The sequence below is a fragment of the Balaenoptera borealis genome (genome assembly GCF_965194805.1).
Source record: "Balaenoptera borealis genome assembly, contig: HAP1_SCAFFOLD_1987, whole genome shotgun sequence".
Lineage (NCBI taxonomy): Eukaryota > Metazoa > Chordata > Mammalia > Artiodactyla > Balaenopteridae > Balaenoptera > Balaenoptera borealis.
The window spans coordinates 42,105-64,321 of NW_028122276.1; the positions used below are offsets into that span (position 1 = coordinate 42,105).

The following is a 22,217-nucleotide window of genomic DNA, read 5'->3' on the forward strand; positions in this document are numbered from 1 at the left end:
ATAATAGCAGTAATAATTAATAGATGAATAAGCTGATCTATTGCGTATGATTTATATGGAGGAAGATACAATAAGTTCTAGAAAGACAAAGAAAAATCATGACAAGCATATTACGTTAACGAAAAAGAAATCCATAGATATTAATGAAAACTGGGGTATGTGGCAAGTATCGAAGCCTAATGAATTTACTAACAAATGGCATTCTGTACTATCCATGCAATATTATGAAAGTGAATTTTGCCCACTCTATTTTAGTGAATACTATTAACCAGAAGACACGATGGAGGTGATAGAGGTGAATGAATTCCTAGCCAATGCATACAGACAGAGAAGGTATGTCAGTAAAAAATGCATAACAAGCAACAGAATGCAATAAATGTGCATGTATAGGTAGCCACAACACATATAGACAAGTATTTCAATGAAAACCGGTACGAAGCAGACAGCAAAATAATAAGTGTAAAAGAGTTTCATTATTGTGCTCCTTCATATTTTTACCCAGCAAGTAAGAGGTATTAAGCCTAGGAGAAATATATATTTCAATGAATATAGCTTATATAATAAGCAGAAAGGAAGCTTAAAATGTATCAGGAAGGTTTTTGGATTTATCCTAGAACTTAGATTAGAATCATCTTCAGCATCCAAGAAGATGGCATCCCAAAACCTCAAAAAACCATCATGCCTAGAATCCAATTAAAAAAGATTTTCAAATGTAAGAAAATCCACAGGACTCCACAATATGGTTTTCGATAAATGTGGATGTTTGTTTGTTTTGTTTCTTTGGCCGCGCCGCGTGGCCCTGGCCGTGAAAGCACCGAGTCCTAAGCACTGGACCGCCAGGGAATTCCCTAAGTGGGGGGAATTAGAGATGTGGGGCTTGACTTTTTCTTCTTCTTCTTCTTCTTCTTCTTCGGTAGCTAAGATCTACAAGCGAACGATGGCTGTTGATCAATGTGCTCTCTGTGTTAGGAAGGAAATAACTGTAAAAATGAAAAGCAGCCTTGCCTTAGAACCTACATATCACACCAAGGAAAATAGTCCTTCTGATTCAATTTAGAAGATATCACTTAAAATGTTGAATTGGTGAAATGTCTACCTAGTTTAAAAATTAGAAAGAATAAAACACTGAAAAGCAGCCCCCTAGATAACCACTGTGGTTGCTTGTTTATAGGAGGCATCATTTCTAAAACGTATTTCTAAAATGTTTATATTCAAAACTGTCAAGTGGCCAACTGTATTCAGAGAGGCAATAAAAGAAAGAAAACGGAGTATGACTTTTCTGATAAGCTGCCTTTCCTGGTGATCCCCTGTTCTGGCCTTACTTTCCTTCTTAGTCTGTTAATGTAAGGGTTTGCTACCATCAACTTGGTTTTGCCCTGCTCTGAGCAGGTTTCCCTCTGTGCTGTTTCTGCTTTAATTGAAAATCTTTGGTTCCCATCAGCATTCCATTGCAAACTCCGTTTTTCTTGAGAGCTCCTCTATGCTTTCCCTCTTCATTCTTACATTTTCTCCCATCTCTTGGTGCCTGTTGGCCTGTGCTAATGAAAACCATCCTAAACTTCCTTACGCTCGACTCTGTGCCTCCCTGTAGAGCCCAGTACTCTCCATCCTCTCTCCCTATTCTCTCTTTTCAACTAGTCGAAATCCTAGTGGAGGGAGACCATTAGAGATGAAACATCTTGGTATATATTGCTAGTTTTCTATGTCCCCTGACTTTTCTATGTTTCTGTTGAAACACTCTTGAGAAGTGTCTGATTTCGTTTTCTACATGGGTACCCTTTAAGGCTCAATACTGGAAAAGAAGGGGATCAGAGTGATCAACCCAACGTGGTATCCTAACGTAACAGTTAAGGAAAGCAACAGGCTTTGTGAGACAGCCAGTGATTTGTCCAAAGTCACACAGATAGTAAACGTCAAAGTCAAAACTGAAATTAGGTCTCCAGACGTGTAGTTCAATACTTTCCCTCATTATTCCATGCTATTTTGAATCTCCTACTCAATTTAGGGGCAAAAGAAATCGAACGCAAAACTTTCCAACGTTTCTTTTCTTACCTGACATGGTCAGAGAAGAGGAAGCATCCACTGCAGGTACCAGGGATGAGGAGACAACACTAGAGGATGTCCGAGTGGCTGCAGCTGAACGGCGCACGTGTCCAGTACAGAGGTCACTGGTTACTGGTCCAAACAGCTCCACGGAAACCCCAAGACTCTACCAAGTGGTAGTAGGTTTGGTAGGAGAGTGATGTCACAAAGCAGGCAGTTGAAAGGTATGAGAGAGCCAATAGGGAGGTCCGATCCCCAACAGGAAGGCGGGCTTGGGTGAAGAGAGTGTAGGAGAGCTAAAACAACACCTGAGTTTCTGAGCTCTGGGGAGGAAATCCTAGAAGACAGATTTACCTCCCCCAGGCTCTTCCATTAGGGAAATCATTGCCACATTTCTTACAGACGTTCATTAATACACTGAACTAAGAGTTACTTATATTCTACAGAGTATTCTATTTTATGTATCATATACTTAGAGCTATATAGATCTTCTTTAATTAATAATCCTTAGGAAGGAAAGAGCCATCTAGTTTGAACTATTACAGTTGTTCTGAAATCATATGTGTCTAATGAGTGAACTGATAGCAGCTTTTAAGGAGCCAAAGTAGGGATTAAGAAGCTCTTTTTGTAACTTGGTTCAAGAGTAGGGTGAAGTTTGTTGAGTGTACCTTGTGGAGAATGTTGTGGTCCAAGGCTCTTCTCTTTTAGTTTCTTCTCCTTGACTCCTACCTTCCTTGGGCTGGGCTAGGCTGGGGGCCAGGTTGGACTTGCGACTTAACATTTCTCTTCCGCTTTCTCTTTTTTTTTTTTCTTCCATTATGGGCATTGCTTCGAGGACAAGCCTTGATCTTGCATTGGACGTTACTTCCTGTCACCTTCCAGCAGCAGGAGTCTTCTTTTCAGTGCTTGATGCTTCACGAAATAGACTCTGCCCGTTGGCAGCAAATACCAGAGAGCTAGGAGACAGAGCTGGTTGCAGACCTTTCCTCTTCCAGCCTTTGGTTGCAATTGTTTGGCCCATAATTTGCTAGCTCTAGTTCCTTGGGCCACACAGGTATCCTGCCATCTCCAGCTCTTGTTATATGTGAGAGACATTCTGAACACTGTCCCTTTTTCTTTGCACAGAAGTATATACAGTGTGGCAGTTACTGTAATCTCCTCCGCCTTGCAAACAGCCACTCTAGAATCTTGGACCTCTAGGACTCTCTGTCTTGCATGCTTGGGGGCAAGGCCAAGCAAAATGAAGAGGAGAATAATTAGAGAAAGAGGAGGACGTTGGTGGAGAATTGGGAGCAGGTAAGGTGAAAGGGCACAGGAGAAAAGAGATGCATGTAGACTTTTTGGTTTCTGTGGGAAACAGGTTGACACACTTGGGCCTCATTTGGTATTAACAGAACAGAGAGTTAAAGATCTAAGTAGCTAGATAGTGTGCAGCAACTGCCATGAAGTCTGTACACTGAAGAGAACAGTCTCACATCTAGTTTTCATTTTGTTTTATGTCATAGTACCTTATTTATAGCATTCACTGGTGTGTTTGTAGAATACAGATGTTTTCAAATGCTCTGGTTTTGTCTACATGGTTATCTCCTTGTCCTGTTTGTAAGGAATCCAACATTGTAAGACATATTGCATGTTTTTCTCTTGACGATTGTTGACCTTGAAGCGTCATGAACTAACTTGAGCTGTTGGATTCTGTGGAGAAACGTTCAAAAGGGTCTGTGAAAAAGGCACTGTGGTGAGTCGCATTATGCACCCGAGCGTAAGGAGCAAGATATCTGCCACCAGCCCAGCTTGGCCTGGATTGCCTCTGTTTTAGTTCCCCTGGTTAGTGCTTTTCTCCCTAACCACTCTTGTGACTGTGATAATGTGAGTAAGGGCGGAGTTGCTAATGATCTATGTGTGAGGTAAGCTGGTTTGAGGGAGGAAATCTATGGACCTAGTCATTTTCCTTGGTGGTAAGCTTTCAGGGGTGCAGAGATGGATCTTCCTGGGGCCTTTTCTGGTCCCAGGAAGATATCGCATAGATGGGACCTCCCAAGACACACATTGAATCTTTAGGCCTGTTTTTCCTATTATGAGGTACGAACGAGTTTCTTCACTGATGGGGATGATGCTTATCTGAGAAGAAATTGTGAAAGGTGGTGTAGTGTAGAGGTGTGGCTTAAGCTTTTAAGTTTTCCTCCAGGTTTTTCCCCTAAGCTTCCTACTTCGGACGGCCTACTTACATGATACTAGTAGGTGATGTCCGGCTAACAACTTCCTAAATATACCTGCAAGCCAGATCAGTGTCTCTTTTCTCTGTATTCCCATGGAAATCAAGAGTCCCGCCGAATTTTCCATCGAAACAGTTGATTTGTGTTGTCTCTAGGAATTCTAAAGGGCGTACCGTTGCTTCCTAACCGGTGTCATTTGGGAGATCCGCCTCTGTACGTTCAAATGATTAATTTTGAGACTTTGCTCATGTGTGCAGTAAACCCTTGAATTCCCTAAGACCTTCCTTTCCTCCATCTCCTACCCCATTAAGCCCGCTTCAGTTCATCTCCTGAATTTCTTTGGAATCTGTCAGCCAGCTCTTCCTCAACTTCCTAATACTGAACTTGCCTGTCTGTTGCGATTAGGTCCTAACTGGTGTCCATATATCTTGTTTCCTTCCAATCCACTCTTCACACAAGAAACCTTCAAAGCAAGTTGGAACGTTGCTCATAAACATCGCTCACAAGCATTGTTTTGAGAATAGAAAACACACTGTTGGCCTTTAAGACTCTGCGTGGTCTAGAATCCTCTCTGCTTCTCTAGCCCCATCTTGTGCCACTTTTGCCCTCACTTTCTATGCTTCAGATACACTGAATTAACCTTAGTTCTCACTCATCTGACAGAAGTCAGTTCAGATACTATTTTTCACTGTGATTCCTAGCATTAAGGAATTTGATTATCAGGTTTTGTATGAGGACTATTTCATCAGGGGTACAGAAGTTCTGGCCATCTCTGGTTTTGGATATCCCTTATTTGTTGAGACCTTTGCGTTGTTTGGTTGCCTTTTGTCTGTTTTCCAGATGGGAAAACAGGAACAAGGGAAGTATAGGTTATTACTAGGTGGGGTTGAACAAGTGGAGCAGCAAACTGCAAAGCAGAAAGAAGAGGGACGTACTATAGAGGGATATGACTTCCATTCTCAAGGCGCCTGCATCCTGTGCAGGGAGACAGCCTAACATAAAATGTGCCTAACAACAAATATATTGACTTCTTACTAAAAATCTCCAGTTCATAGAACCGAGGGGTTTGTACCTTCTCCTTTAAAAGTGATAGTCCTGGGACTTCCCCGGTGGTCCCGTGGTGAAGACTCTGCGCTTCCAATGCAGCAGGCGTGGGTTCAATCCCTGGTTGGGGAGCTAAGATCCCACATGCTGCGCAGCCAAAGAAATTTTTGTCGAACGTTATACTCCTGTATTGTTGGCTTTAGTGGTTTAGATTTTGTTGTACTGTTAAGAAGATTTCAGTTTATTTACCGGGAACAAACAACACATAATGTAAAAATAGTTTCCCAGAAACGATTTCCATCATTCTCTTCTTCCCTTTCTCCCGCAGACTGGTGTTTCACCTTGACAAGTTCTCTGTCATTCCATAGGAAAGCTGTCTGGCTTGGAGGTTGCAATCCCAGGGAATTTTTCATCAGCGGGGAAGTCTCCATCACTACAGAGGAATCAAGGGAGAAGTCAGTCCCTGGTAAGTGAGATGCTCCCCCTAAACACCAACACAGCAGTCGTGTACCTTTCAAGGGGTTCAGGGGCAAGATGGGCAAGGCATTTCTACTAACTCTTCTTAAGGATCACGGACAGTGCCCTATGCTACGAGGTAAGCGGTGACTGCTGTAGTTCTTACTGGTGATCCTTTCCTGTCACTGATTCTCGGCCTTCTTTGTATTTCATAGGACTGTTGTCAGTCCAATACAAAATGAGTCTTATTTTTAAAAACCTGAAATGTTTTACAGAGCCTAGCATTCTCATATAGGGTCCTTTCCATTCTCCCCACTTTCCCGAGAGGCCAAGAACACTTCACACCATGAACTAGGAGAGGGGGTAGAGCCCTTTCTGATGAAATACATCAACAAAGACAGAGCCTTAGCCTGCTTGCTCTCTGGACAGGATCTCGGACCACAAGGTCTTCAATCCTGGTATAAATGAAGGAAGTGAGGACAGTTCAACTGGCACTCTGATAACAAGAGTTCGGAAACACCTTCCAAAGAGACTATAGCAGTAGATGAGGGAAGGGAGTGCTACAGTGTGGCAGTACAGGGGGAATGATCGGCTACAGCAGTGAAAAGTGTGGTACCGATTGGTGTGCTCTCGGGGTTCTTGTACATGTAGCATAGATGACCTCTACAGTGGCCCTCCCACCTTCCCACCTGCATTAGGTGTTCTTTTTTTTTGTAATTTATGTTTATGTATTTATTTACTGTTTGAACTTATTTATTCTACGTATTTATTTTTTTGGCTGCACTGGGTCTCTCATTGCTGTGCACGGGCTTTCTCTAGTTGGCGGCTAGCGGGGGCTACTCTCGGTTGCGGTGTGCGGGCATCTCATCGCGGTGGCTTCTCTTGTTGCGGAGCATGGGCTGTAGGCACGTGGGCTTCGGTAGTTGAGGCTCACGGGCTCTAGAATGCAGGCTCCGTCGTCGTGGCACATGCGCTTAGTTGCTGCACGGCATGTGGGATCTTCGCAGACCAGGGCTCGAACCCGTGTCCCCTGCATTGGCAGGCGCCACCAGGGAAGCCCTAGGTGTTCTCATATAGAGTCTAAAAACAGAGAGCACTGAGAGAAGGTAGTGGTTATTAAAGGCTCAGGATCTAAATTCTACCTGTCTCTACACCCCTTCCCAGCTGTCGATTTGACCCCATTTTTGAATGCTGACCTCATTGTTCAACTTTTCTCTGCCGTCTGTATACTCACCTTGAAAACTTGTTTCTGTGATGCGTTGAGCAGACACAGGGTGGCAGACTGCAGAGGTGGAAGCTGGTGGTCGGATATTTGTGGGCTGAATCTCCTTCAGTCCCATTCCCATTTCTGGTTGCCCAGAGGCCCTACTTCCTGTGTGTGACGCCGAGCCGTAGGATTGCGGGCAGGAGCCAAGTTCTCCATACAGTAAAGACCCCAGTGTGCCTTGGTTACAGTAATATACCTGGCTTCCTTCCTGGCAGGGAAGTGACAGGCGGCTATGCCCCTGCTTTGTTCGTGGGCCTCCTGATCCAGCAGTTCCCTTGGCTCTGCCCCTGTCGTCAGCTGCCCCTAGGATAACTCTGAGCCCTAGCCACTTCTCTGGTAGATTTCCCTATTCCCCCACTACAGTCACACCTGAATAAGGCAACTCAGACCTTTCAGAGATGTGTCCTGAACCTCTTGTTTTCTGAAATACCTATCTGGTGGTTGTGAGACTTAAGGCCAGCGTCCCCGAGAGACTTTTTCTATTTCTCCTAGTAAACCTAGACTCATCTTCTGTCACCTTCAACTCTACTCCAATTGTGTTCTTTCAACCCAGACCTCTGACCCTGCTTTTTACTTCTGCCATTTCATCCTCGCTCCTGCTTCCTTTCCTAAATCCATACGTCTCTTTTGGCCTTCCTAGCCCTGGGCCAAGTTCCTTCCTCTTTGCTCAGTTTTTACCCCTTTCCTTCATTCTCCCATCCAACTTTCAGTCCTTCCTTTCTCACGCCCCAGTTAGCAGCATCTGAAAATTCGAAAGGTTTGTTACTCGTCTATTAATTGTATTCCATTTACTTATTCAGTTCTATACCTGTCTTACCTGTGTATGGAAGAACAGCTGGTAGCCAAGGTGGCACCAAGAATCCTAGCAGCTCTCACTTGACGTATCCGTAGTAGTCGGCAATTTCCATTTCGTTTTCCCTCTCGGTGAAAAATTGCAGCTTGCCCGAAGAGGTGTATCTGGCAGCATTCTCCCGTTGTTGTTGAGCCCGCCTCTTCATGGCCTCTCGCTCTGGCCTCTGCTCTTGTTCGATGGGCTTTGACATGACTGGCTCAGGCACGTTGGGTTCCCTCCATGGAACTCGTTGCTTGCTGAAGTCTTGGAGTAGAAATTGGGTTTGGAGCTTGGGTGGGGACTGGCGCTTATTCACAGCAGGGGGAACAGGCTCCCCCGCTGGAGAGGAGCGCCAGATGAAGTTTTGGAGGGTGCAGGCCTAGGAGCAGCAGACTGAGGGACACGAGGCTGGGTATGGTTGGTCCAAGCCGGTTGGGTTGGGTTGGTCACAGTTGGCTGAGCTGGTTTGGCGGGGCCTGGCAAAGAGGCAGGAGCTGGCTGGGATGAATTGGCTGCAGCAGGTTGAGCTGAGTCAGTAGAACCAGGCTGGGCACGGTAAGCCCCAGCAGGCCGATGTGAGGCCAGAGACTGTGGCCTCCGAGGAGCGGGTCGAGCTTGAGGCTTGTCCCAGGCAGAAAAAGGCAGAGGTATCAACTTGACCTTCCCAGGAGGAGGCCGCTCATACTGGGCTGGAGACGGACACTCTGTTTCAGCACTGCTGTCTGGTTTCTGGGCTTGGACTTGCGTTTTCTCAGGACCCTTCCCCTCACGTGGGGTATGCCGCCATGGCTGGATAGCTGGGGGTGGCTGGGGGTCTTTGGGGTTGCTTGACTTTCCCAAGAGCCGACAGGAAGAGAGCCCAGTTTTCGTCTCATTCTTCTTCCCCAGCGCATGAAGAACCTTCACAGACTCCAGCATGCGCACGCCAAGGGAGGTTCGAGGCTTTTGAAAGCTCTGTTGGAGAAGCTCAGTTTGGTGTTCCTTTCGCTTCGTGTGGGGGATTGCTGGCTTCTCTTCTGCCTTGACTTTGTTCCCTGACTGCTTGTTCTCCTCAGCCTTGTTTCTCCCTCTGGTCCTTTTGGTCTTTTCCTGCCCGTGGCTCTTAGTTTTGCTGATCTTTCTGGATGCAGCTTTCTGAGGTTTGCCTTGAGAGTGCTTGGCCGTGTTCACAGGAGCCCTGTCACTGACTGCAGCGTGGCATGTAACCACTTCTCCCCCTAACGGGCACTCTGGATTCTTTGGCTGGATTTTGGCCTTGGGAGCGCCACTGATAGGCTCAGAGGCTTTCTGTTTGTTCTTCCTGGGTTGATCAGAGGGAACCTTTATGACACTTGGCTTTTCCTGCACCTGATTCACCTTAATGGCTCTGGTGTCTTTAGCTTTGATCACGTTGGGACCTTGGGATTGATCAAGATCTTTCAAAGGATTAAAGAGCTGGGGAAGGTGAATATCCTCCGCCAGTGTAGTAATGTCTGCAAGACCACTGCTAGGTTCAATCCCATTTTCAAGTGTCCCTAGGTCCTGACGACTCCGGCTGTTCTCTCCCAGATCAGCATTTTCAGAACCAGGCTGCTCCTCTTGGCTGAGGGGATCGGTGCAGGCCAGCGGCTGGTGAATATCAGGGATTCCTAAAGGGAGTAGTGGAGGATCTTGGTTCTCTGTTGGGATCTGGTAGGCATCCAGAGGCTTTGAAAGCTTGGTTTTGATATCATCCACGTGCTTACTCTCTATTTGTCCCTGGCTTGGAGCTGGAGGCAGGGCCAGGAGACGCCTGGCACTCTGGACTGGAGCTGTCACTGAAATGTCCCCAAGTTCAGATGGTGGGTTACTCTCAAGTATGTGGCTGTTTCTGCTACTGCAGGACTTGGGGAGTTCTTGACTTTGTGTCACACAAAACGTCTGGCTTGGAGGTTGCAATCCCAGGGAATTTTTCATCACCAGGGGGGAGGTCTCCATCCCTACAAAGGGATCAAGGGAGAAGTCAGTCCCTGGTAAGTGAGATGCTCCCCCTAAACACCAACACAGCAGTCGTGTACCTTTCAAGGGGTTCAGGGGCAAGATGGGCAAGGCATTTCTACTAACTCTTCTTAAGGATCACGGACAGTGCCCTATGCTACGAGGTAAGCGGTGACTGTTGTAATTCTTACTGGTGAGCCTTTCCTGTCGCTGATTCTCGGCTCGCTTTGTATTTCATAGGACTGTTATAAGTCCAATACAAAATGAGTCTTATTTTTAAAAACCTGAAATGTTTTACAAAGCCTAGCATTCTCATATAGGGTCCTTTCCATTCTCCCCACTTTCCCGAGAGGCCAAGAACACGTCACACCATGAACTAGGAGAGGGGGTAGAGCCCTTGCTGATGAAACACATCAACAAAGACAGAGTCTTAGCCTGCTTGCTCTCTGGACAGGATCTCGGACCACAAGGTCTTCAATCCTGGTATAAATGAAGGAAGTGAGGACAGTTCAACTGGCACTCACATAACAAGAGTTCTGAAACACCTTCCGAAGAGACTATAGCAGTAGATGAGGGAAGGGAGTGCTACAGTGTGGCAGTACAGGGGGAACGATCGGCTACAGCAGTGAAAAGTGTGGTACCGATTGGTGTGCTCTCGGCGTTCTTGTACATGTAGCATAGATGACCTCTACAGTGGCCCTCCCACCTTCCCACCTGCATTAGGTGTTCTTTTTTTGTAATTTATGTTTATGTATTTATTTACTGTTTGAACTTATTTATTCTACGTATTTATTTTTTTGGCTGCACTGGGTCTCTCATTGCTGTGCACGGGCTTTCTCTAGTTGGCGGCTAGCGGGGGCTACTCTCGGTTGCGGTGTGCGGGCTTCTCATCGCGGTGGCTTCTCTTGTTGCGGAGCATGGGCTGTAGGCACGCGGGCTTCGGTAGTTGAGGCTCACGGGCTCTAGAATGCAGGCTCCGTCGTTGTGGCACATGCGCTTAGTTGCTGCACGGCATGTGGGATCTTCGCAGACCAGGGCTCGAACCCGTGTCCCCCGCATTGCATTGGCAGGCGGATTCTTAACCACGGCGCCACCAGGGAAGCCCTAGGTGTTCTCATATAGAGTCTAAAAACAGAGGGCACTGAGCGAAGGTAGTGGTTATTAAAGGCTCAGGATCTAAATTCTACCTGCCTCTACACCCCTTCCCAGCTGTCGATTTGACCCCATTTTTGAATGCCGACCTCATTCTTCAACTTTCTCTGGCGTTTGTTATACTCACCTTGAAAACTTGTTTCTGTGATGCGTTGAGCAGACACAGGGTGGCAGACTGCAGAGGTGGAAGCTGGTGGTCGGATATTTGTGGGCTGAATCTCCTTCAGTCCCATTCCCATTTCTGGTTGCCCAGAGGCCCGACTTCCTGTGTATGACGCCGAGCCGTAGGATTGCGGGCAGGAGCCAAGTTCTCCATACAGTAAAGACCCCAGTGTGCCTTGGTTATAGTAATATACCTGGCTTCCGTCCTGGCAGGGAAGTGACAGGCGGCTCTGCCCCTGATTTGGAATCTGAGATGGTGTTCCCTGAGCAAGGCTGGCAGAAAGCGATGGATGTAGAGGGACCATGTTCTTGGCGTCTGAAGTTTTATCATACTGGGCTGCCAGAAACATGGAGGAGGCAGCTGTGTGGCGGTCAGTGAGTGCCAGAGTAAAGTCTCCGAGTGAAGAAGAATTCTTTTCAGTGCTTGCTGTGATGTCCCACTCAAGAACACCTGGATAGGAAGCAGCTGAAGTGGAGATCTGGCTGTGGTCAGTAACTCCAGATAACATAGTCGTGCTAGAATGTTGGTAAAGGTAGGCACTACCCATGAGTGTCTGGAAAGGGGTACCGGTAGCCGATGCCGAACTGACGGCAGGGGCAGAGACTCTGGAGAAGTTGCAGACACTTCGTGTTAGGGAAGTTGCATTGCTCACCACAGGAGGAGAATGCTGCAGAGAATTTAGAGTTCCAAGTAGAGATGGATGTTGGAAATTTTCTGTAAGAACAAGAGGGTCATGAAAAACTCAGGGAGGTTGAGAAATTCTCACTACGTTTGAGGAACGGCATCATCTGAAGGTTCTTGCTATCAGGACACCTCTACTATCACTACTTCCTGAGAAACCCAAAATCAGACAGTTAATGATGGCTGTAAGGACTGAGCAGTTTTCCACTCTTCTCTATTCACTGCCTGTGCTCCCATCTTGGGCACAGACGGGCAGAAGAGCCAAGTGGTGTGGTTCAGAGATTGTTCTCTAGGCTGGAAGCAACCTTCTCCCTGCCCTGTCTTTCCCTTCAGCCTGCACTCGTATTGACTTCTATGCTATTTCCTAGACTGGAAGCATTTTAGAACTAGGAGGCCCTTAGAGAACTTCGATGTTCTCAGTCTCATTTCGTGAGTAAGGAAACTGAGGCTCAGAGAGGTCGGGTTGACTTGTTCAAGTTCTCTCATTATGTTAGTATCATTACCAGGTTTCAGAACCTAAGTATCCTGACTTCCTTGCCAGGACTCCACTCTGAGCATGATACTGCCAGAAAGCAGGAGAAATAGAACTTATAATATAGGCATTTTTTTTGTCCATTAGAAAACAGTACGGCTGTTACCATTGTCGTCTTCAGTGTCTCCCTTTGCTTGTGCAGTTCCCACGCTATTACCTAGAGGTGACGTACAGCTCAGTCCAACTGGTGAATTGAAAGAGTCATTTTTGCCCTCTTCAAGCCTGGTTTCTCATCCTACCTCAAAATGATTACCCGAAAGTGGATTTCTTAAGTGCTTTTGGAAAGGGAAGAGTTATCTGATTACTTCAGATTCCTCACCTGTAAAGTGGTTATAACACCACCACCAATAATAATAGCAGTAATAATTAATAGATGAATAAGCTGATCTATTGCGTATGATTTATATGGAGGAAGATACAATAAGTTCTAGAAAGACAAAGAAAAATCATGACAAGCATATTACGTTAACGAAAAAGAAATCCATAGATATTAATGAAAACTGGGGTATGTGGCAAGTATCGAAGCCTAATGAATTTACTAACAAATGGCATTCTGTACTATCCATGCAATATTATGAAAGTGAATTTTGCCCACTCTATTTTAGTGAATACTATTAACCAGAAGACACGATGGAGGTGATAGAGGTGAATGAATTCCTAGCCAATGCATACAGACAGAGAAGGTATGTCAGTAAAAAATGCATAACAAGCAACAGAATGCAATAAATGTGCATGTATAGGTAGCCACAACACATATAGACAAGTATTTCAATGAAAACCGGTACGAAGCAGACAGCAAAATAATAAGTGTAAAAGAGTTTCATTATTGTGCTCCTTCATATTTTTACCCAGCAAGTAAGAGGTATTAAGCCTAGGAGAAATATATATTTCAATGAATATAGCTTATATAATAAGCAGAAAGGAAGCTTAAAATGTATCAGGAAGGTTTTTGGATTTATCCTAGAACTTAGATTAGAATCATCTTCAGCATCCAAGAAGATGGCATCCCAAAACCTCAAAAAACCATCATGCCTAGAATCCAATTAAAAAAGATTTTCAAATGTAAGAAAATCCACAGGACTCCACAATATGGTTTTCGATAAATGTGGATGTTTGTTTGTTTTGTTTCTTTGGCCGCGCCGCGTGGCCCTGGCCGTGAAAGCACCGAGTCCTAAGCACTGGACCGCCAGGGAATTCCCTAAGTGGGGGGAATTAGAGATGTGGGGCTTGACTTTTTCTTCTTCTTCTTCTTCTTCTTCGGTAGCTAAGATCTACAAGCGAACGATGGCTGTTGATCAATGTGCTCTCTGTGTTAGGAAGGAAATAACTGTAAAAATGAAAAGCAGCCTTGCCTTAGAACCTACATATCACACCAAGGAAAATAGTCCTTCTGATTCAATTTAGAAGATATCACTTAAAATGTTGAATTGGTGAAATGTCTACCTAGTTTAAAAATTAGAAAGAATAAAACACTGAAAAGCAGCCCCCTAGATAACCACTGTGGTTGCTTGTTTATAGGAGGCATCATTTCTAAAACGTATTTCTAAAATGTTTATATTCAAAACTGTCAAGTGGCCAACTGTATTCAGAGAGGCAATAAAAGAAAGAAAACGGAGTATGACTTTTCTGATAAGCTGCCTTTCCTGGTGATCCCCTGTTCTGGCCTTACTTTCCTTCTTAGTCTGTTAATGTAAGGGTTTGCTACCATCAACTTGGTTTTGCCCTGCTCTGAGCAGGTTTCCCTCTGTGCTGTTTCTGCTTTAATTGAAAATCTTTGGTTCCCATCAGCATTCCATTGCAAACTCCGTTTTTCTTGAGAGCTCCTCTATGCTTTCCCTCTTCATTCTTACATTTTCTCCCATCTCTTGGTGCCTGTTGGCCTGTGCTAATGAAAACCATCCTAAACTTCCTTACGCTCGACTCTGTGCCTCCCTGTAGAGCCCAGTACTCTCCATCCTCTCTCCCTATTCTCTCTTTTCAACTAGTCGAAATCCTAGTGGAGGGAGACCATTAGAGATGAAACATCTTGGTATATATTGCTAGTTTTCTATGTCCCCTGACTTTTCTATGTTTCTGTTGAAACACTCTTGAGAAGTGTCTGATTTCGTTTTCTACATGGGTACCCTTTAAGGCTCAATACTGGAAAAGAAGGGGATCAGAGTGATCAACCCAACGTGGTATCCTAACGTAACAGTTAAGGAAAGCAACAGGCTTTGTGAGACAGCCAGTGATTTGTCCAAAGTCACACAGATAGTAAACGTCAAAGTCAAAACTGAAATTAGGTCTCCAGACGTGTAGTTCAATACTTTCCCTCATTATTCCATGCTATTTTGAATCTCCTACTCAATTTAGGGGCAAAAGAAATCGAACGCAAAACTTTCCAACGTTTCTTTTCTTACCTGACATGGTCAGAGAAGAGGAAGCATCCACTGCAGGTACCAGGGATGAGGAGACAACACTAGAGGATGTCCGAGTGGCTGCAGCTGAACGGCGCACGTGTCCAGTACAGAGGTCACTGGTTACTGGTCCAAACAGCTCCACGGAAACCCCAAGACTCTACCAAGTGGTAGTAGGTTTGGTAGGAGAGTGATGTCACAAAGCAGGCAGTTGAAAGGTATGAGAGAGCCAATAGGGAGGTCCGATCCCCAACAGGAAGGCGGGCTTGGGTGAAGAGAGTGTAGGAGAGCTAAAACAACACCTGAGTTTCTGAGCTCTGGGGAGGAAATCCTAGAAGACAGATTTACCTCCCCCAGGCTCTTCCATTAGGGAAATCATTGCCACATTTCTTACAGACGTTCATTAATACACTGAACTAAGAGTTACTTATATTCTACAGAGTATTCTATTTTATGTATCATATACTTAGAGCTATATAGATCTTCTTTAATTAATAATCCTTAGGAAGGAAAGAGCCATCTAGTTTGAACTATTACAGTTGTTCTGAAATCATATGTGTCTAATGAGTGAACTGATAGCAGCTTTTAAGGAGCCAAAGTAGGGATTAAGAAGCTCTTTTTGTAACTTGGTTCAAGAGTAGGGTGAAGTTTGTTGAGTGTACCTTGTGGAGAATGTTGTGGTCCAAGGCTCTTCTCTTTTAGTTTCTTCTCCTTGACTCCTACCTTCCTTGGGCTGGGCTAGGCTGGGGGCCAGGTTGGACTTGCGACTTAACATTTCTCTTCCGCTTTCTCTTTTTTTTTTTTCTTCCATTATGGGCATTGCTTCGAGGACAAGCCTTGATCTTGCATTGGACGTTACTTCCTGTCACCTTCCAGCAGCAGGAGTCTTCTTTTTCAGTGCTTGATGCTTCACGAAATAGACTCTGCCCGTTGGCAGCAAATACCAGAGAGCTAGGAGACAGAGCTGGTTGCAGACCTTTCCTCTTCCAGCCTTTGGTTGCAATTGTTTGGCCCATAATTTGCTAGCTCTAGTTCTTGGGCCACACAGGTATCCTGCCATCTCCAGCTCTTGTTATATGTGAGAGACATTCTGAACACTGTCCCTTTTCTTTGCACAGAAGTATATACAGTGTGGCAGTTACTGTAATCTCCTCCGCCTTGCAAACAGCCACTCTAGAATCTTGGACCTCTAGGACTCTCTGTCTTGCATGCTTGGGGGCAAGGCCAAGCAAAATGAAGAGGAGAATAATTAGAGAAAGAGGAGGACGTTGGTGGAGAATTGGGAGCAGGTAAGGTGAAGGGGCACAGGAGAAAAGAGATGCATGTAGACTTTTTGGTTTCTGTGGGAAACAGGTTGACACACTTGGGCCTCATTTGGTATTAACAGAACAGAGAGTTAAAGATCTAAGTAGCTAGATAGTGTGCAGCAACTGCCATGAAGTCTGTACACTGAAGAGAACAGTCTCACATCTAGTTTTCATTTTGTTTTATGTCATAGTACCTTATTTATAGCATTCACTGGTGTGTTTGTAGAATACAGATGTTTTCAAATGCTCTGGTTTTGTCTACATGGTTATCTCCTTGTCCTGTTTGTAAGGAATCCAACATTGTAAGACATATTGCATGTTTTTCTCTTGACGATTGTTGACCTTGAAGCGTCATGAACTAACTTGAGCTGTTGGATTCTGTGGAGAAACGTTCAAAAGGGTCTGTGAAAAAGGCACTGTGGTGAGTCGCATATGCACCCGAGCGTAAGGAGCAAGATATCTGCCACCAGCCAGCTTGGCCTGGATTGCCTCTGTTTTAGTTCCCCTGGTTAGTGCTTTTCTCCCTAACCACTCTTGTGACTGTGATAATGTGAGTAAGGGCGGAGTTGCTAATGATCTATGTGTGAGGTAAGCTGGTTTGAGGGAGGAAATCTATGGACCTAGTCATTTTCCTTGGTGGTAAGCTTTCAGGGGTGCAGAGATGGATCTTCCTGGGGCCTTTTCTGGTCCCAGGAAGATATCGCATAGATGGGACCTCCCAAGACACACATTGAATCTTTAGGCCTGTTTTTCCTATTATGAGGTACGAACGAGTTTCTTCACTGATGGGGATGATGCTTATCTGAGAAGAAATTGTGAAAGGTGGTGTAGTGTAGAGGTGTGGCTTAAGCTTTTAAGTTTTCCTCCAGGTTTTTCCCCTAAGCTTCCTACTTCGGACGGCCTACTTACATGATACTAGTAGGTGATGTCCGGCTAACAACTTCCTAAATATACCTGCAAGCCAGATCAGTGTCTCTTTTCTCTGTATTCCCATGGAAATCAAGAGTCCCGCCGAATTTTCCATCGAAACAGTTGATTTGTGTTGTCTCTAGGAATTCTAAAGGGCGTACCGTTGCTTCCTAACCGGTGTCATTTGGGAGATCCGCCTCTGTACGTTCAAATGATTAATTTTGAGACTTTGCTCATGTGTGCAGTAAACCCTTGAATTCCCTAAGACCTTCCTTTCCTCCATCTCCTACCCCATTAAGCCCGCTTCAGTTCATCTCCTGAATTTCTTTGGAATCTGTCAGCCAGCTCTTCCTCAACTTCCTAATACTGAACTTGCCTGTCTGTTGCGATTAGGTCCTAACTGGTGTCCATATATCTTGTTTCCTTCCAATCCACTCTTCACACAAGAAACCTTCAAAGCAAGTTGGAACGTTGCTCATAAACATCGCTCACAAGCATTGTTTTGAGAATAGAAAACACACTGTTGGCCTTTTAAGACTCTGCGTGGTCTAGAATCCTCTCTGCTTCTCTAGCCCCATCTTGTGCCACTTTTGCCCTCACTTTCTATGCTTCAGATACACTGAATTAACCTTAGTTCTCACTCATCTGACAGAAGTCAGTTCAGATACTATTTTTCACTGTGATTCCTAGCATTAAGGAATTTGATTATCAGGTTTTGTATGAGGACTATTTCATCAGGGGTACAGAAGTTCTGGCCATCTCTGGTTTTGGATATCCCTTTATTTGTTGAGACCTTTGCGTTGTTTTGGTTGCCTTTTGTCTGTTTTCCAGATGGGAAAACAGGAACAAGGGAAGTATAGGTTATTACTAGGTGGGGTTGAACAAGTGGAGCAGCAAACTGCAAAGCAGAAAGAAGAGGGACGTACTATAGAGGGATATGACTTCCATTCTCAAGGCGCCTGCATCCTGTGCAGGGAGACAGCCTAACATAAAATGTGCCTAACAACAAATATATTGACTTCTTACTAAAAATCTCCAGTTCATAGAACCGAGGGGTTTGTACCTTCTCCTTTAAAAGTGATAGTCCTGGGACTTCCCCGGTGGTCCCGTGGTGAAGACTCTGCGCTTCCAATGCAGCAGGCGTGGGTTCAATCCCTGGTTGGGGAGCTAAGATCCCACATGCTGCGCAGCCAAAGAAATTTTTGTCGAACGTTATACTCCTGTATTGTTGGCTTTAGTGGTTTAGATTTTGTTGTACTGTTAAGAAGATTTCAGTTTATTTACCGGGAACAAACAACACATAATGTAAAAATAGTTTCCCAGAAACGATTTCCATCATTCTCTTCTTCCCTTTCTCCCGCAGACTGGTGTTTCACCTTGACAAGTTCTCTGTCATTCCATAGGAAAGCTGTCTGGGCTTGGAGGTTGCAATCCCAGGGAATTTTTCATCAGCGGGGAAGTCTCCATCACTACAGAGGAATCAAGGGAGAAGTCAGTCCCTGGTAAGTGAGATGCTCCCCCTAAACACCAACACAGCAGTCGTGTACCTTTCAAGGGGTTCAGGGGCAAGATGGGCAAGGCATTTCTACTAACTCTTCTTAAGGATCACGGACAGTGCCCTATGCTACGAGGTAAGCGGTGACTGCTGTAGTTCTTACTGGTGATCCTTTCCTGTCACTGATTCTCGGCCTTCTTTGTATTTCATAGGACTGTTGTCAGTCCAATACAAAATGAGTCTTATTTTTAAAAACCTGAAATGTTTTACAGAGCCTAGCATTCTCATATAGGGTCCTTTCCATTCTCCCCACTTTCCCGAGAGGCCAAGAACACTTCACACCATGAACTAGGAGAGGGGGTAGAGCCCTTTCTGATGAAATACATCAACAAAGACAGAGCCTTAGCCTGCTTGCTCTCTGGACAGGATCTCGGACCACAAGGTCTTCAATCCTGGTATAAATGAAGGAAGTGAGGACAGTTCAACTGGCACTCTGATAACAAGAGTTCGGAAACACCTTCCAAAGAGACTATAGCAGTAGATGAGGGAAGGAGTGCTACAGTGTGGCAGTACAGGGGGAATGATCGGCTACAGCAGTGAAAAGTGTGGTACCGATTGGTGTGCTCTCGGGGTTCTTGTACATGTAGCATAGATGACCTCTACAGTGGCCCTCCCACCTTCCCACCTGCATTAGGTGTTCTTTTTTTTTGTAATTTATGTTTATGTATTTATTTACTGTTTGAACTTATTTATTCTACGTATTTATTTTTTGGCTGCACTGGGTCTCTCATTGCTGTGCACGGGCTTTCTCTAGTTGGCGGCTAGCGGGGGCTACTCTCGGTTGCGGTGTGCGGGCATCTCATCGCGGTGGCTTCTCTTGTTGCGGAGCATGGGCTGTAGGCACGTGGGCTTCGGTAGTTGAGGCTCACGGGCTCTAGAATGCAGGCTCCGTCGTCGTGGCACATGCGCTTAGTTGCTGCACGGCATGTGGGATCTTCGCAGACCAGGGCTCGAACCCGTGTCCCCTGCATTGGCAGGCGCCACCAGGGAAGCCCTAGGTGTTCTCATATAGAGTCTAAAACAGAGAGCACTGAGAGAAGGTAGTGGTTATTAAAGGCTCAGGATCTAAATTCTACCTGTCTCTACACCCCTTCCCAGCTGTCGATTTGACCCCATTTTTGAATGCTGACCTCATTGTTCAACTTTTCTCTGCCGTCTGTATACTCACCTTGAAAACTTGTTTCTGTGATGCGTTGAGCAGACACAGGGTGGCAGACTGCAGAGGTGGAAGCTGGTGGTCGGATATTTGTGGGCTGAATCTCCTTCAGTCCCATTCCCATTTCTGGTTGCCCAGAGGCCCTACTTCCTGTGTGTGACGCCGAGCCGTAGGTTGCGGGCAGGAGCCAAGTTCTCCATACAGTAAAGACCCCAGTGTGCCTTGGTTATAGTAATATACCTGGCTTCCTTCCTGGCAGGGAAGTGACAGGCGGCTATGCCCCTGCTTTGTTCGTGGCCTCCTGATCCAGCAGTTCCCTTGGCTCTGCCCCTGTCGTCAGCTGCCCCTAGGATAACTCTGAGCCCTAGCCACTTCTCTGGTAGATTTCCCTATTCCCCCACTACAGTCACACCTGAATAAGGCAACTCAGACCTTTCAGAGATGTGTCCTGAACCTCTTGTTTTCTGAAATACCTATCTGGTGGTTGTGAGACTTAAGGCCAGCGTCCCCGAGAGACTTTTTCTATTTCTCCTAGTAAACCTAGACTCATCTTCTGTCACCTTCAACTCTACTCCAATTGTGTTCTTTCAACCCAGACCTCTGACCCTGCTTTTTACTTCTGCCATTTCATCCTCGCTCCTGCTTCCTTTCCTAAATCCATACGTCTCTTTTGGCCTTCCTAGCCCTGGGCCAAGTTCCTTCCTCTTTGCTCAGTTTTTACCCCTTTCCTTCATTCTCCCATCCAACTTTCAGTCCTTCCTTTCTCACGCCCAGTTAGCAGCATCTGAAAATTCGAAAGGTTTGTTACTCGTCTATTAATTGTATTCCATTTACTTATTCAGTTCTATACCTGTCTTACCTGTGTATGGAAGAACAGCTGGTAGCCAAGGTGGCACCAAGAATCCTAGCAGCTCTCACTTGACGTATCCGTAGTAGTCGGCAATTTCCATTTCGTTTTCCCTCTCGGTGAAAAATTGCAGCTTGCCCGAAGAGGTGTATCTGGCAGCATTCTCCCGTTGTTGTTGAGCCCGCCTCTTCATGGCCTCTCGCTCTGGCCTCTGCTCTTGTTCGATGGGCTTTGACATGACTGGCTCAGGCACGTTGGGTTCCTCCATGGAACTCGTTGCTTGCTGAAGTCTTGGAGTAGAAATTGGGTTTGGAGCTTGGGTGGGGACTGGCGCTTATTCACAGCAGGGGGAACAGGCTCCCCCGCTGGAGAGGAGCGCCAGATGAAGTTTTGGAGGGTGCAGGCCTAGGAGCAGCAGACTGAGGGACACGAGGCTGGGTATGGTTGGTCCAAGCCGGTTGGGTTGGGTTGGTCACAGTTGGCTGAGCTGGTTTGCGGGGCCTGGCAAAGAGGCAGGAGCTGGCTGGGATGAATTGGCTGCAGCAGGTTGAGCTGAGTCAGTAGAACCAGGCTGGGCACGGTAAGCCCCAGCAGGCCGATGTGAGGCCAGAGACTGTGGCCTCCGAGGAGCGGGTCGAGCTTGAGGCTTGTCCCAGGCAGAAAAAGGCAGAGGTATCAACTTGACCTTCCCAGGAGGAGGCCGCTCATACTGGGCTGGAGACGGACACTCTGTTTCAGCACTGCTGTCTGGTTTCTGGGCTTGGACTTGCGTTTTCTCAGGACCCTTCCCCTCACGTGGGGTATGCCGCCATGGCTGGATAGCTGGGGGTGGCTGGGGTCTTTGGGGTTGCTTGACTTTCCCAAGAGCCGACAGGAAGAGAGCCCAGTTTTCGTCTCATTCTTCTTCCCCAGCGCATGAAGAACCTTCACAGACTCCAGCATGCGCACGCCAAGGGAGGTTCGAGGCTTTTGAAAGCTCTGTTGGAGAAGCTCAGTTTGGTGTTCCTTTCGCTTCGTGTGGGGGATTGCTGGCTTCTCTTCTGCCTTGACTTTGTTCCCTGACTGCTTGTTCTCCTCAGCCTTGTTTCTCCCTCTGGTCCTTTTGGTCTTTTCCTGCCCGTGGCTCTTAGTTTTGCTGATCTTTCTGGATGCAGCTTTCTGAGGTTTGCCTTTGAGAGTGCTTGGCCGTGTTCACAGGAGCCCTGTCACTGACTGCAGCGTGGCATGTAACCACTTCTCCCCCTAACGGGCACTCTGGATTCTTTGGCTGGATTTTGGCCTTGGGAGCGCCACTGATAGGCTCAGAGGCTTTCTGTTTGTTCTTCCTGGGTTGATCAGAGGGAACCTTTATGACACTTGGCTTTCCTGCACCTGATTCACCTTAATGGCTCTGGTGTCTTTAGCTTTGATCACGTTGGGACCTTGGGATTGATCAAGATCTTTCAAAGGATTAAAGAGCTGGGGAAGGTGAATATCCTCCGCCAGTGTAGTAATGTCCTGCAAGACCACTGCTAGGTTCAATCCCATTTTCAAGTGTCCCTAGGTCCTGACGACTCCGGCTGTTCTCTCCCAGATCAGCATTTTCAGAACCAGGCTGCTCCTCTTGGCTGAGGGGATCGGTGCAGGCCAGCGGCTGGTGAATATCAGGGATTCCTAAAGGGAGTAGTGGAGGATCTTGGTTCTCTGTTGGGATCTGGTAGGCATCCAG

The 22,217-nt window shown here is 46.1% G+C and overlaps 1 protein-coding gene across 5 annotated transcripts in view; it reads left to right on the plus strand.

Moving 5' to 3' along the window:
• LOC309622282 (uncharacterized protein) overlaps positions 1 to 18,488 on the plus strand; it is a 53,311-nt gene extending 34,823 nt beyond the window's left edge. For 3 of the 5 annotated variants that reach the window (XR_014240673.1, XR_014240674.1, XR_014240675.1), the window contains 2 exons: positions 5,629 to 5,766; positions 18,315 to 18,377. Coding sequence is in view for 2 of the 5 variants with exons in the window: in XM_082409403.1 (XP_082265529.1) it covers positions 5,629 to 5,766; positions 18,315 to 18,457 (281 nt within the window). In the remaining 3 variants the exon portion in view is untranslated. Of the gene's footprint in view, positions 1 to 5,628; positions 5,767 to 18,314 lie in introns of all 5 variants that reach the window. The other 2 variants (XM_082409403.1, XM_082409404.1) reach the window with 2 other exon arrangements.
• Positions 18,489 to 22,217: the final 3,729 nt, after the last annotated feature.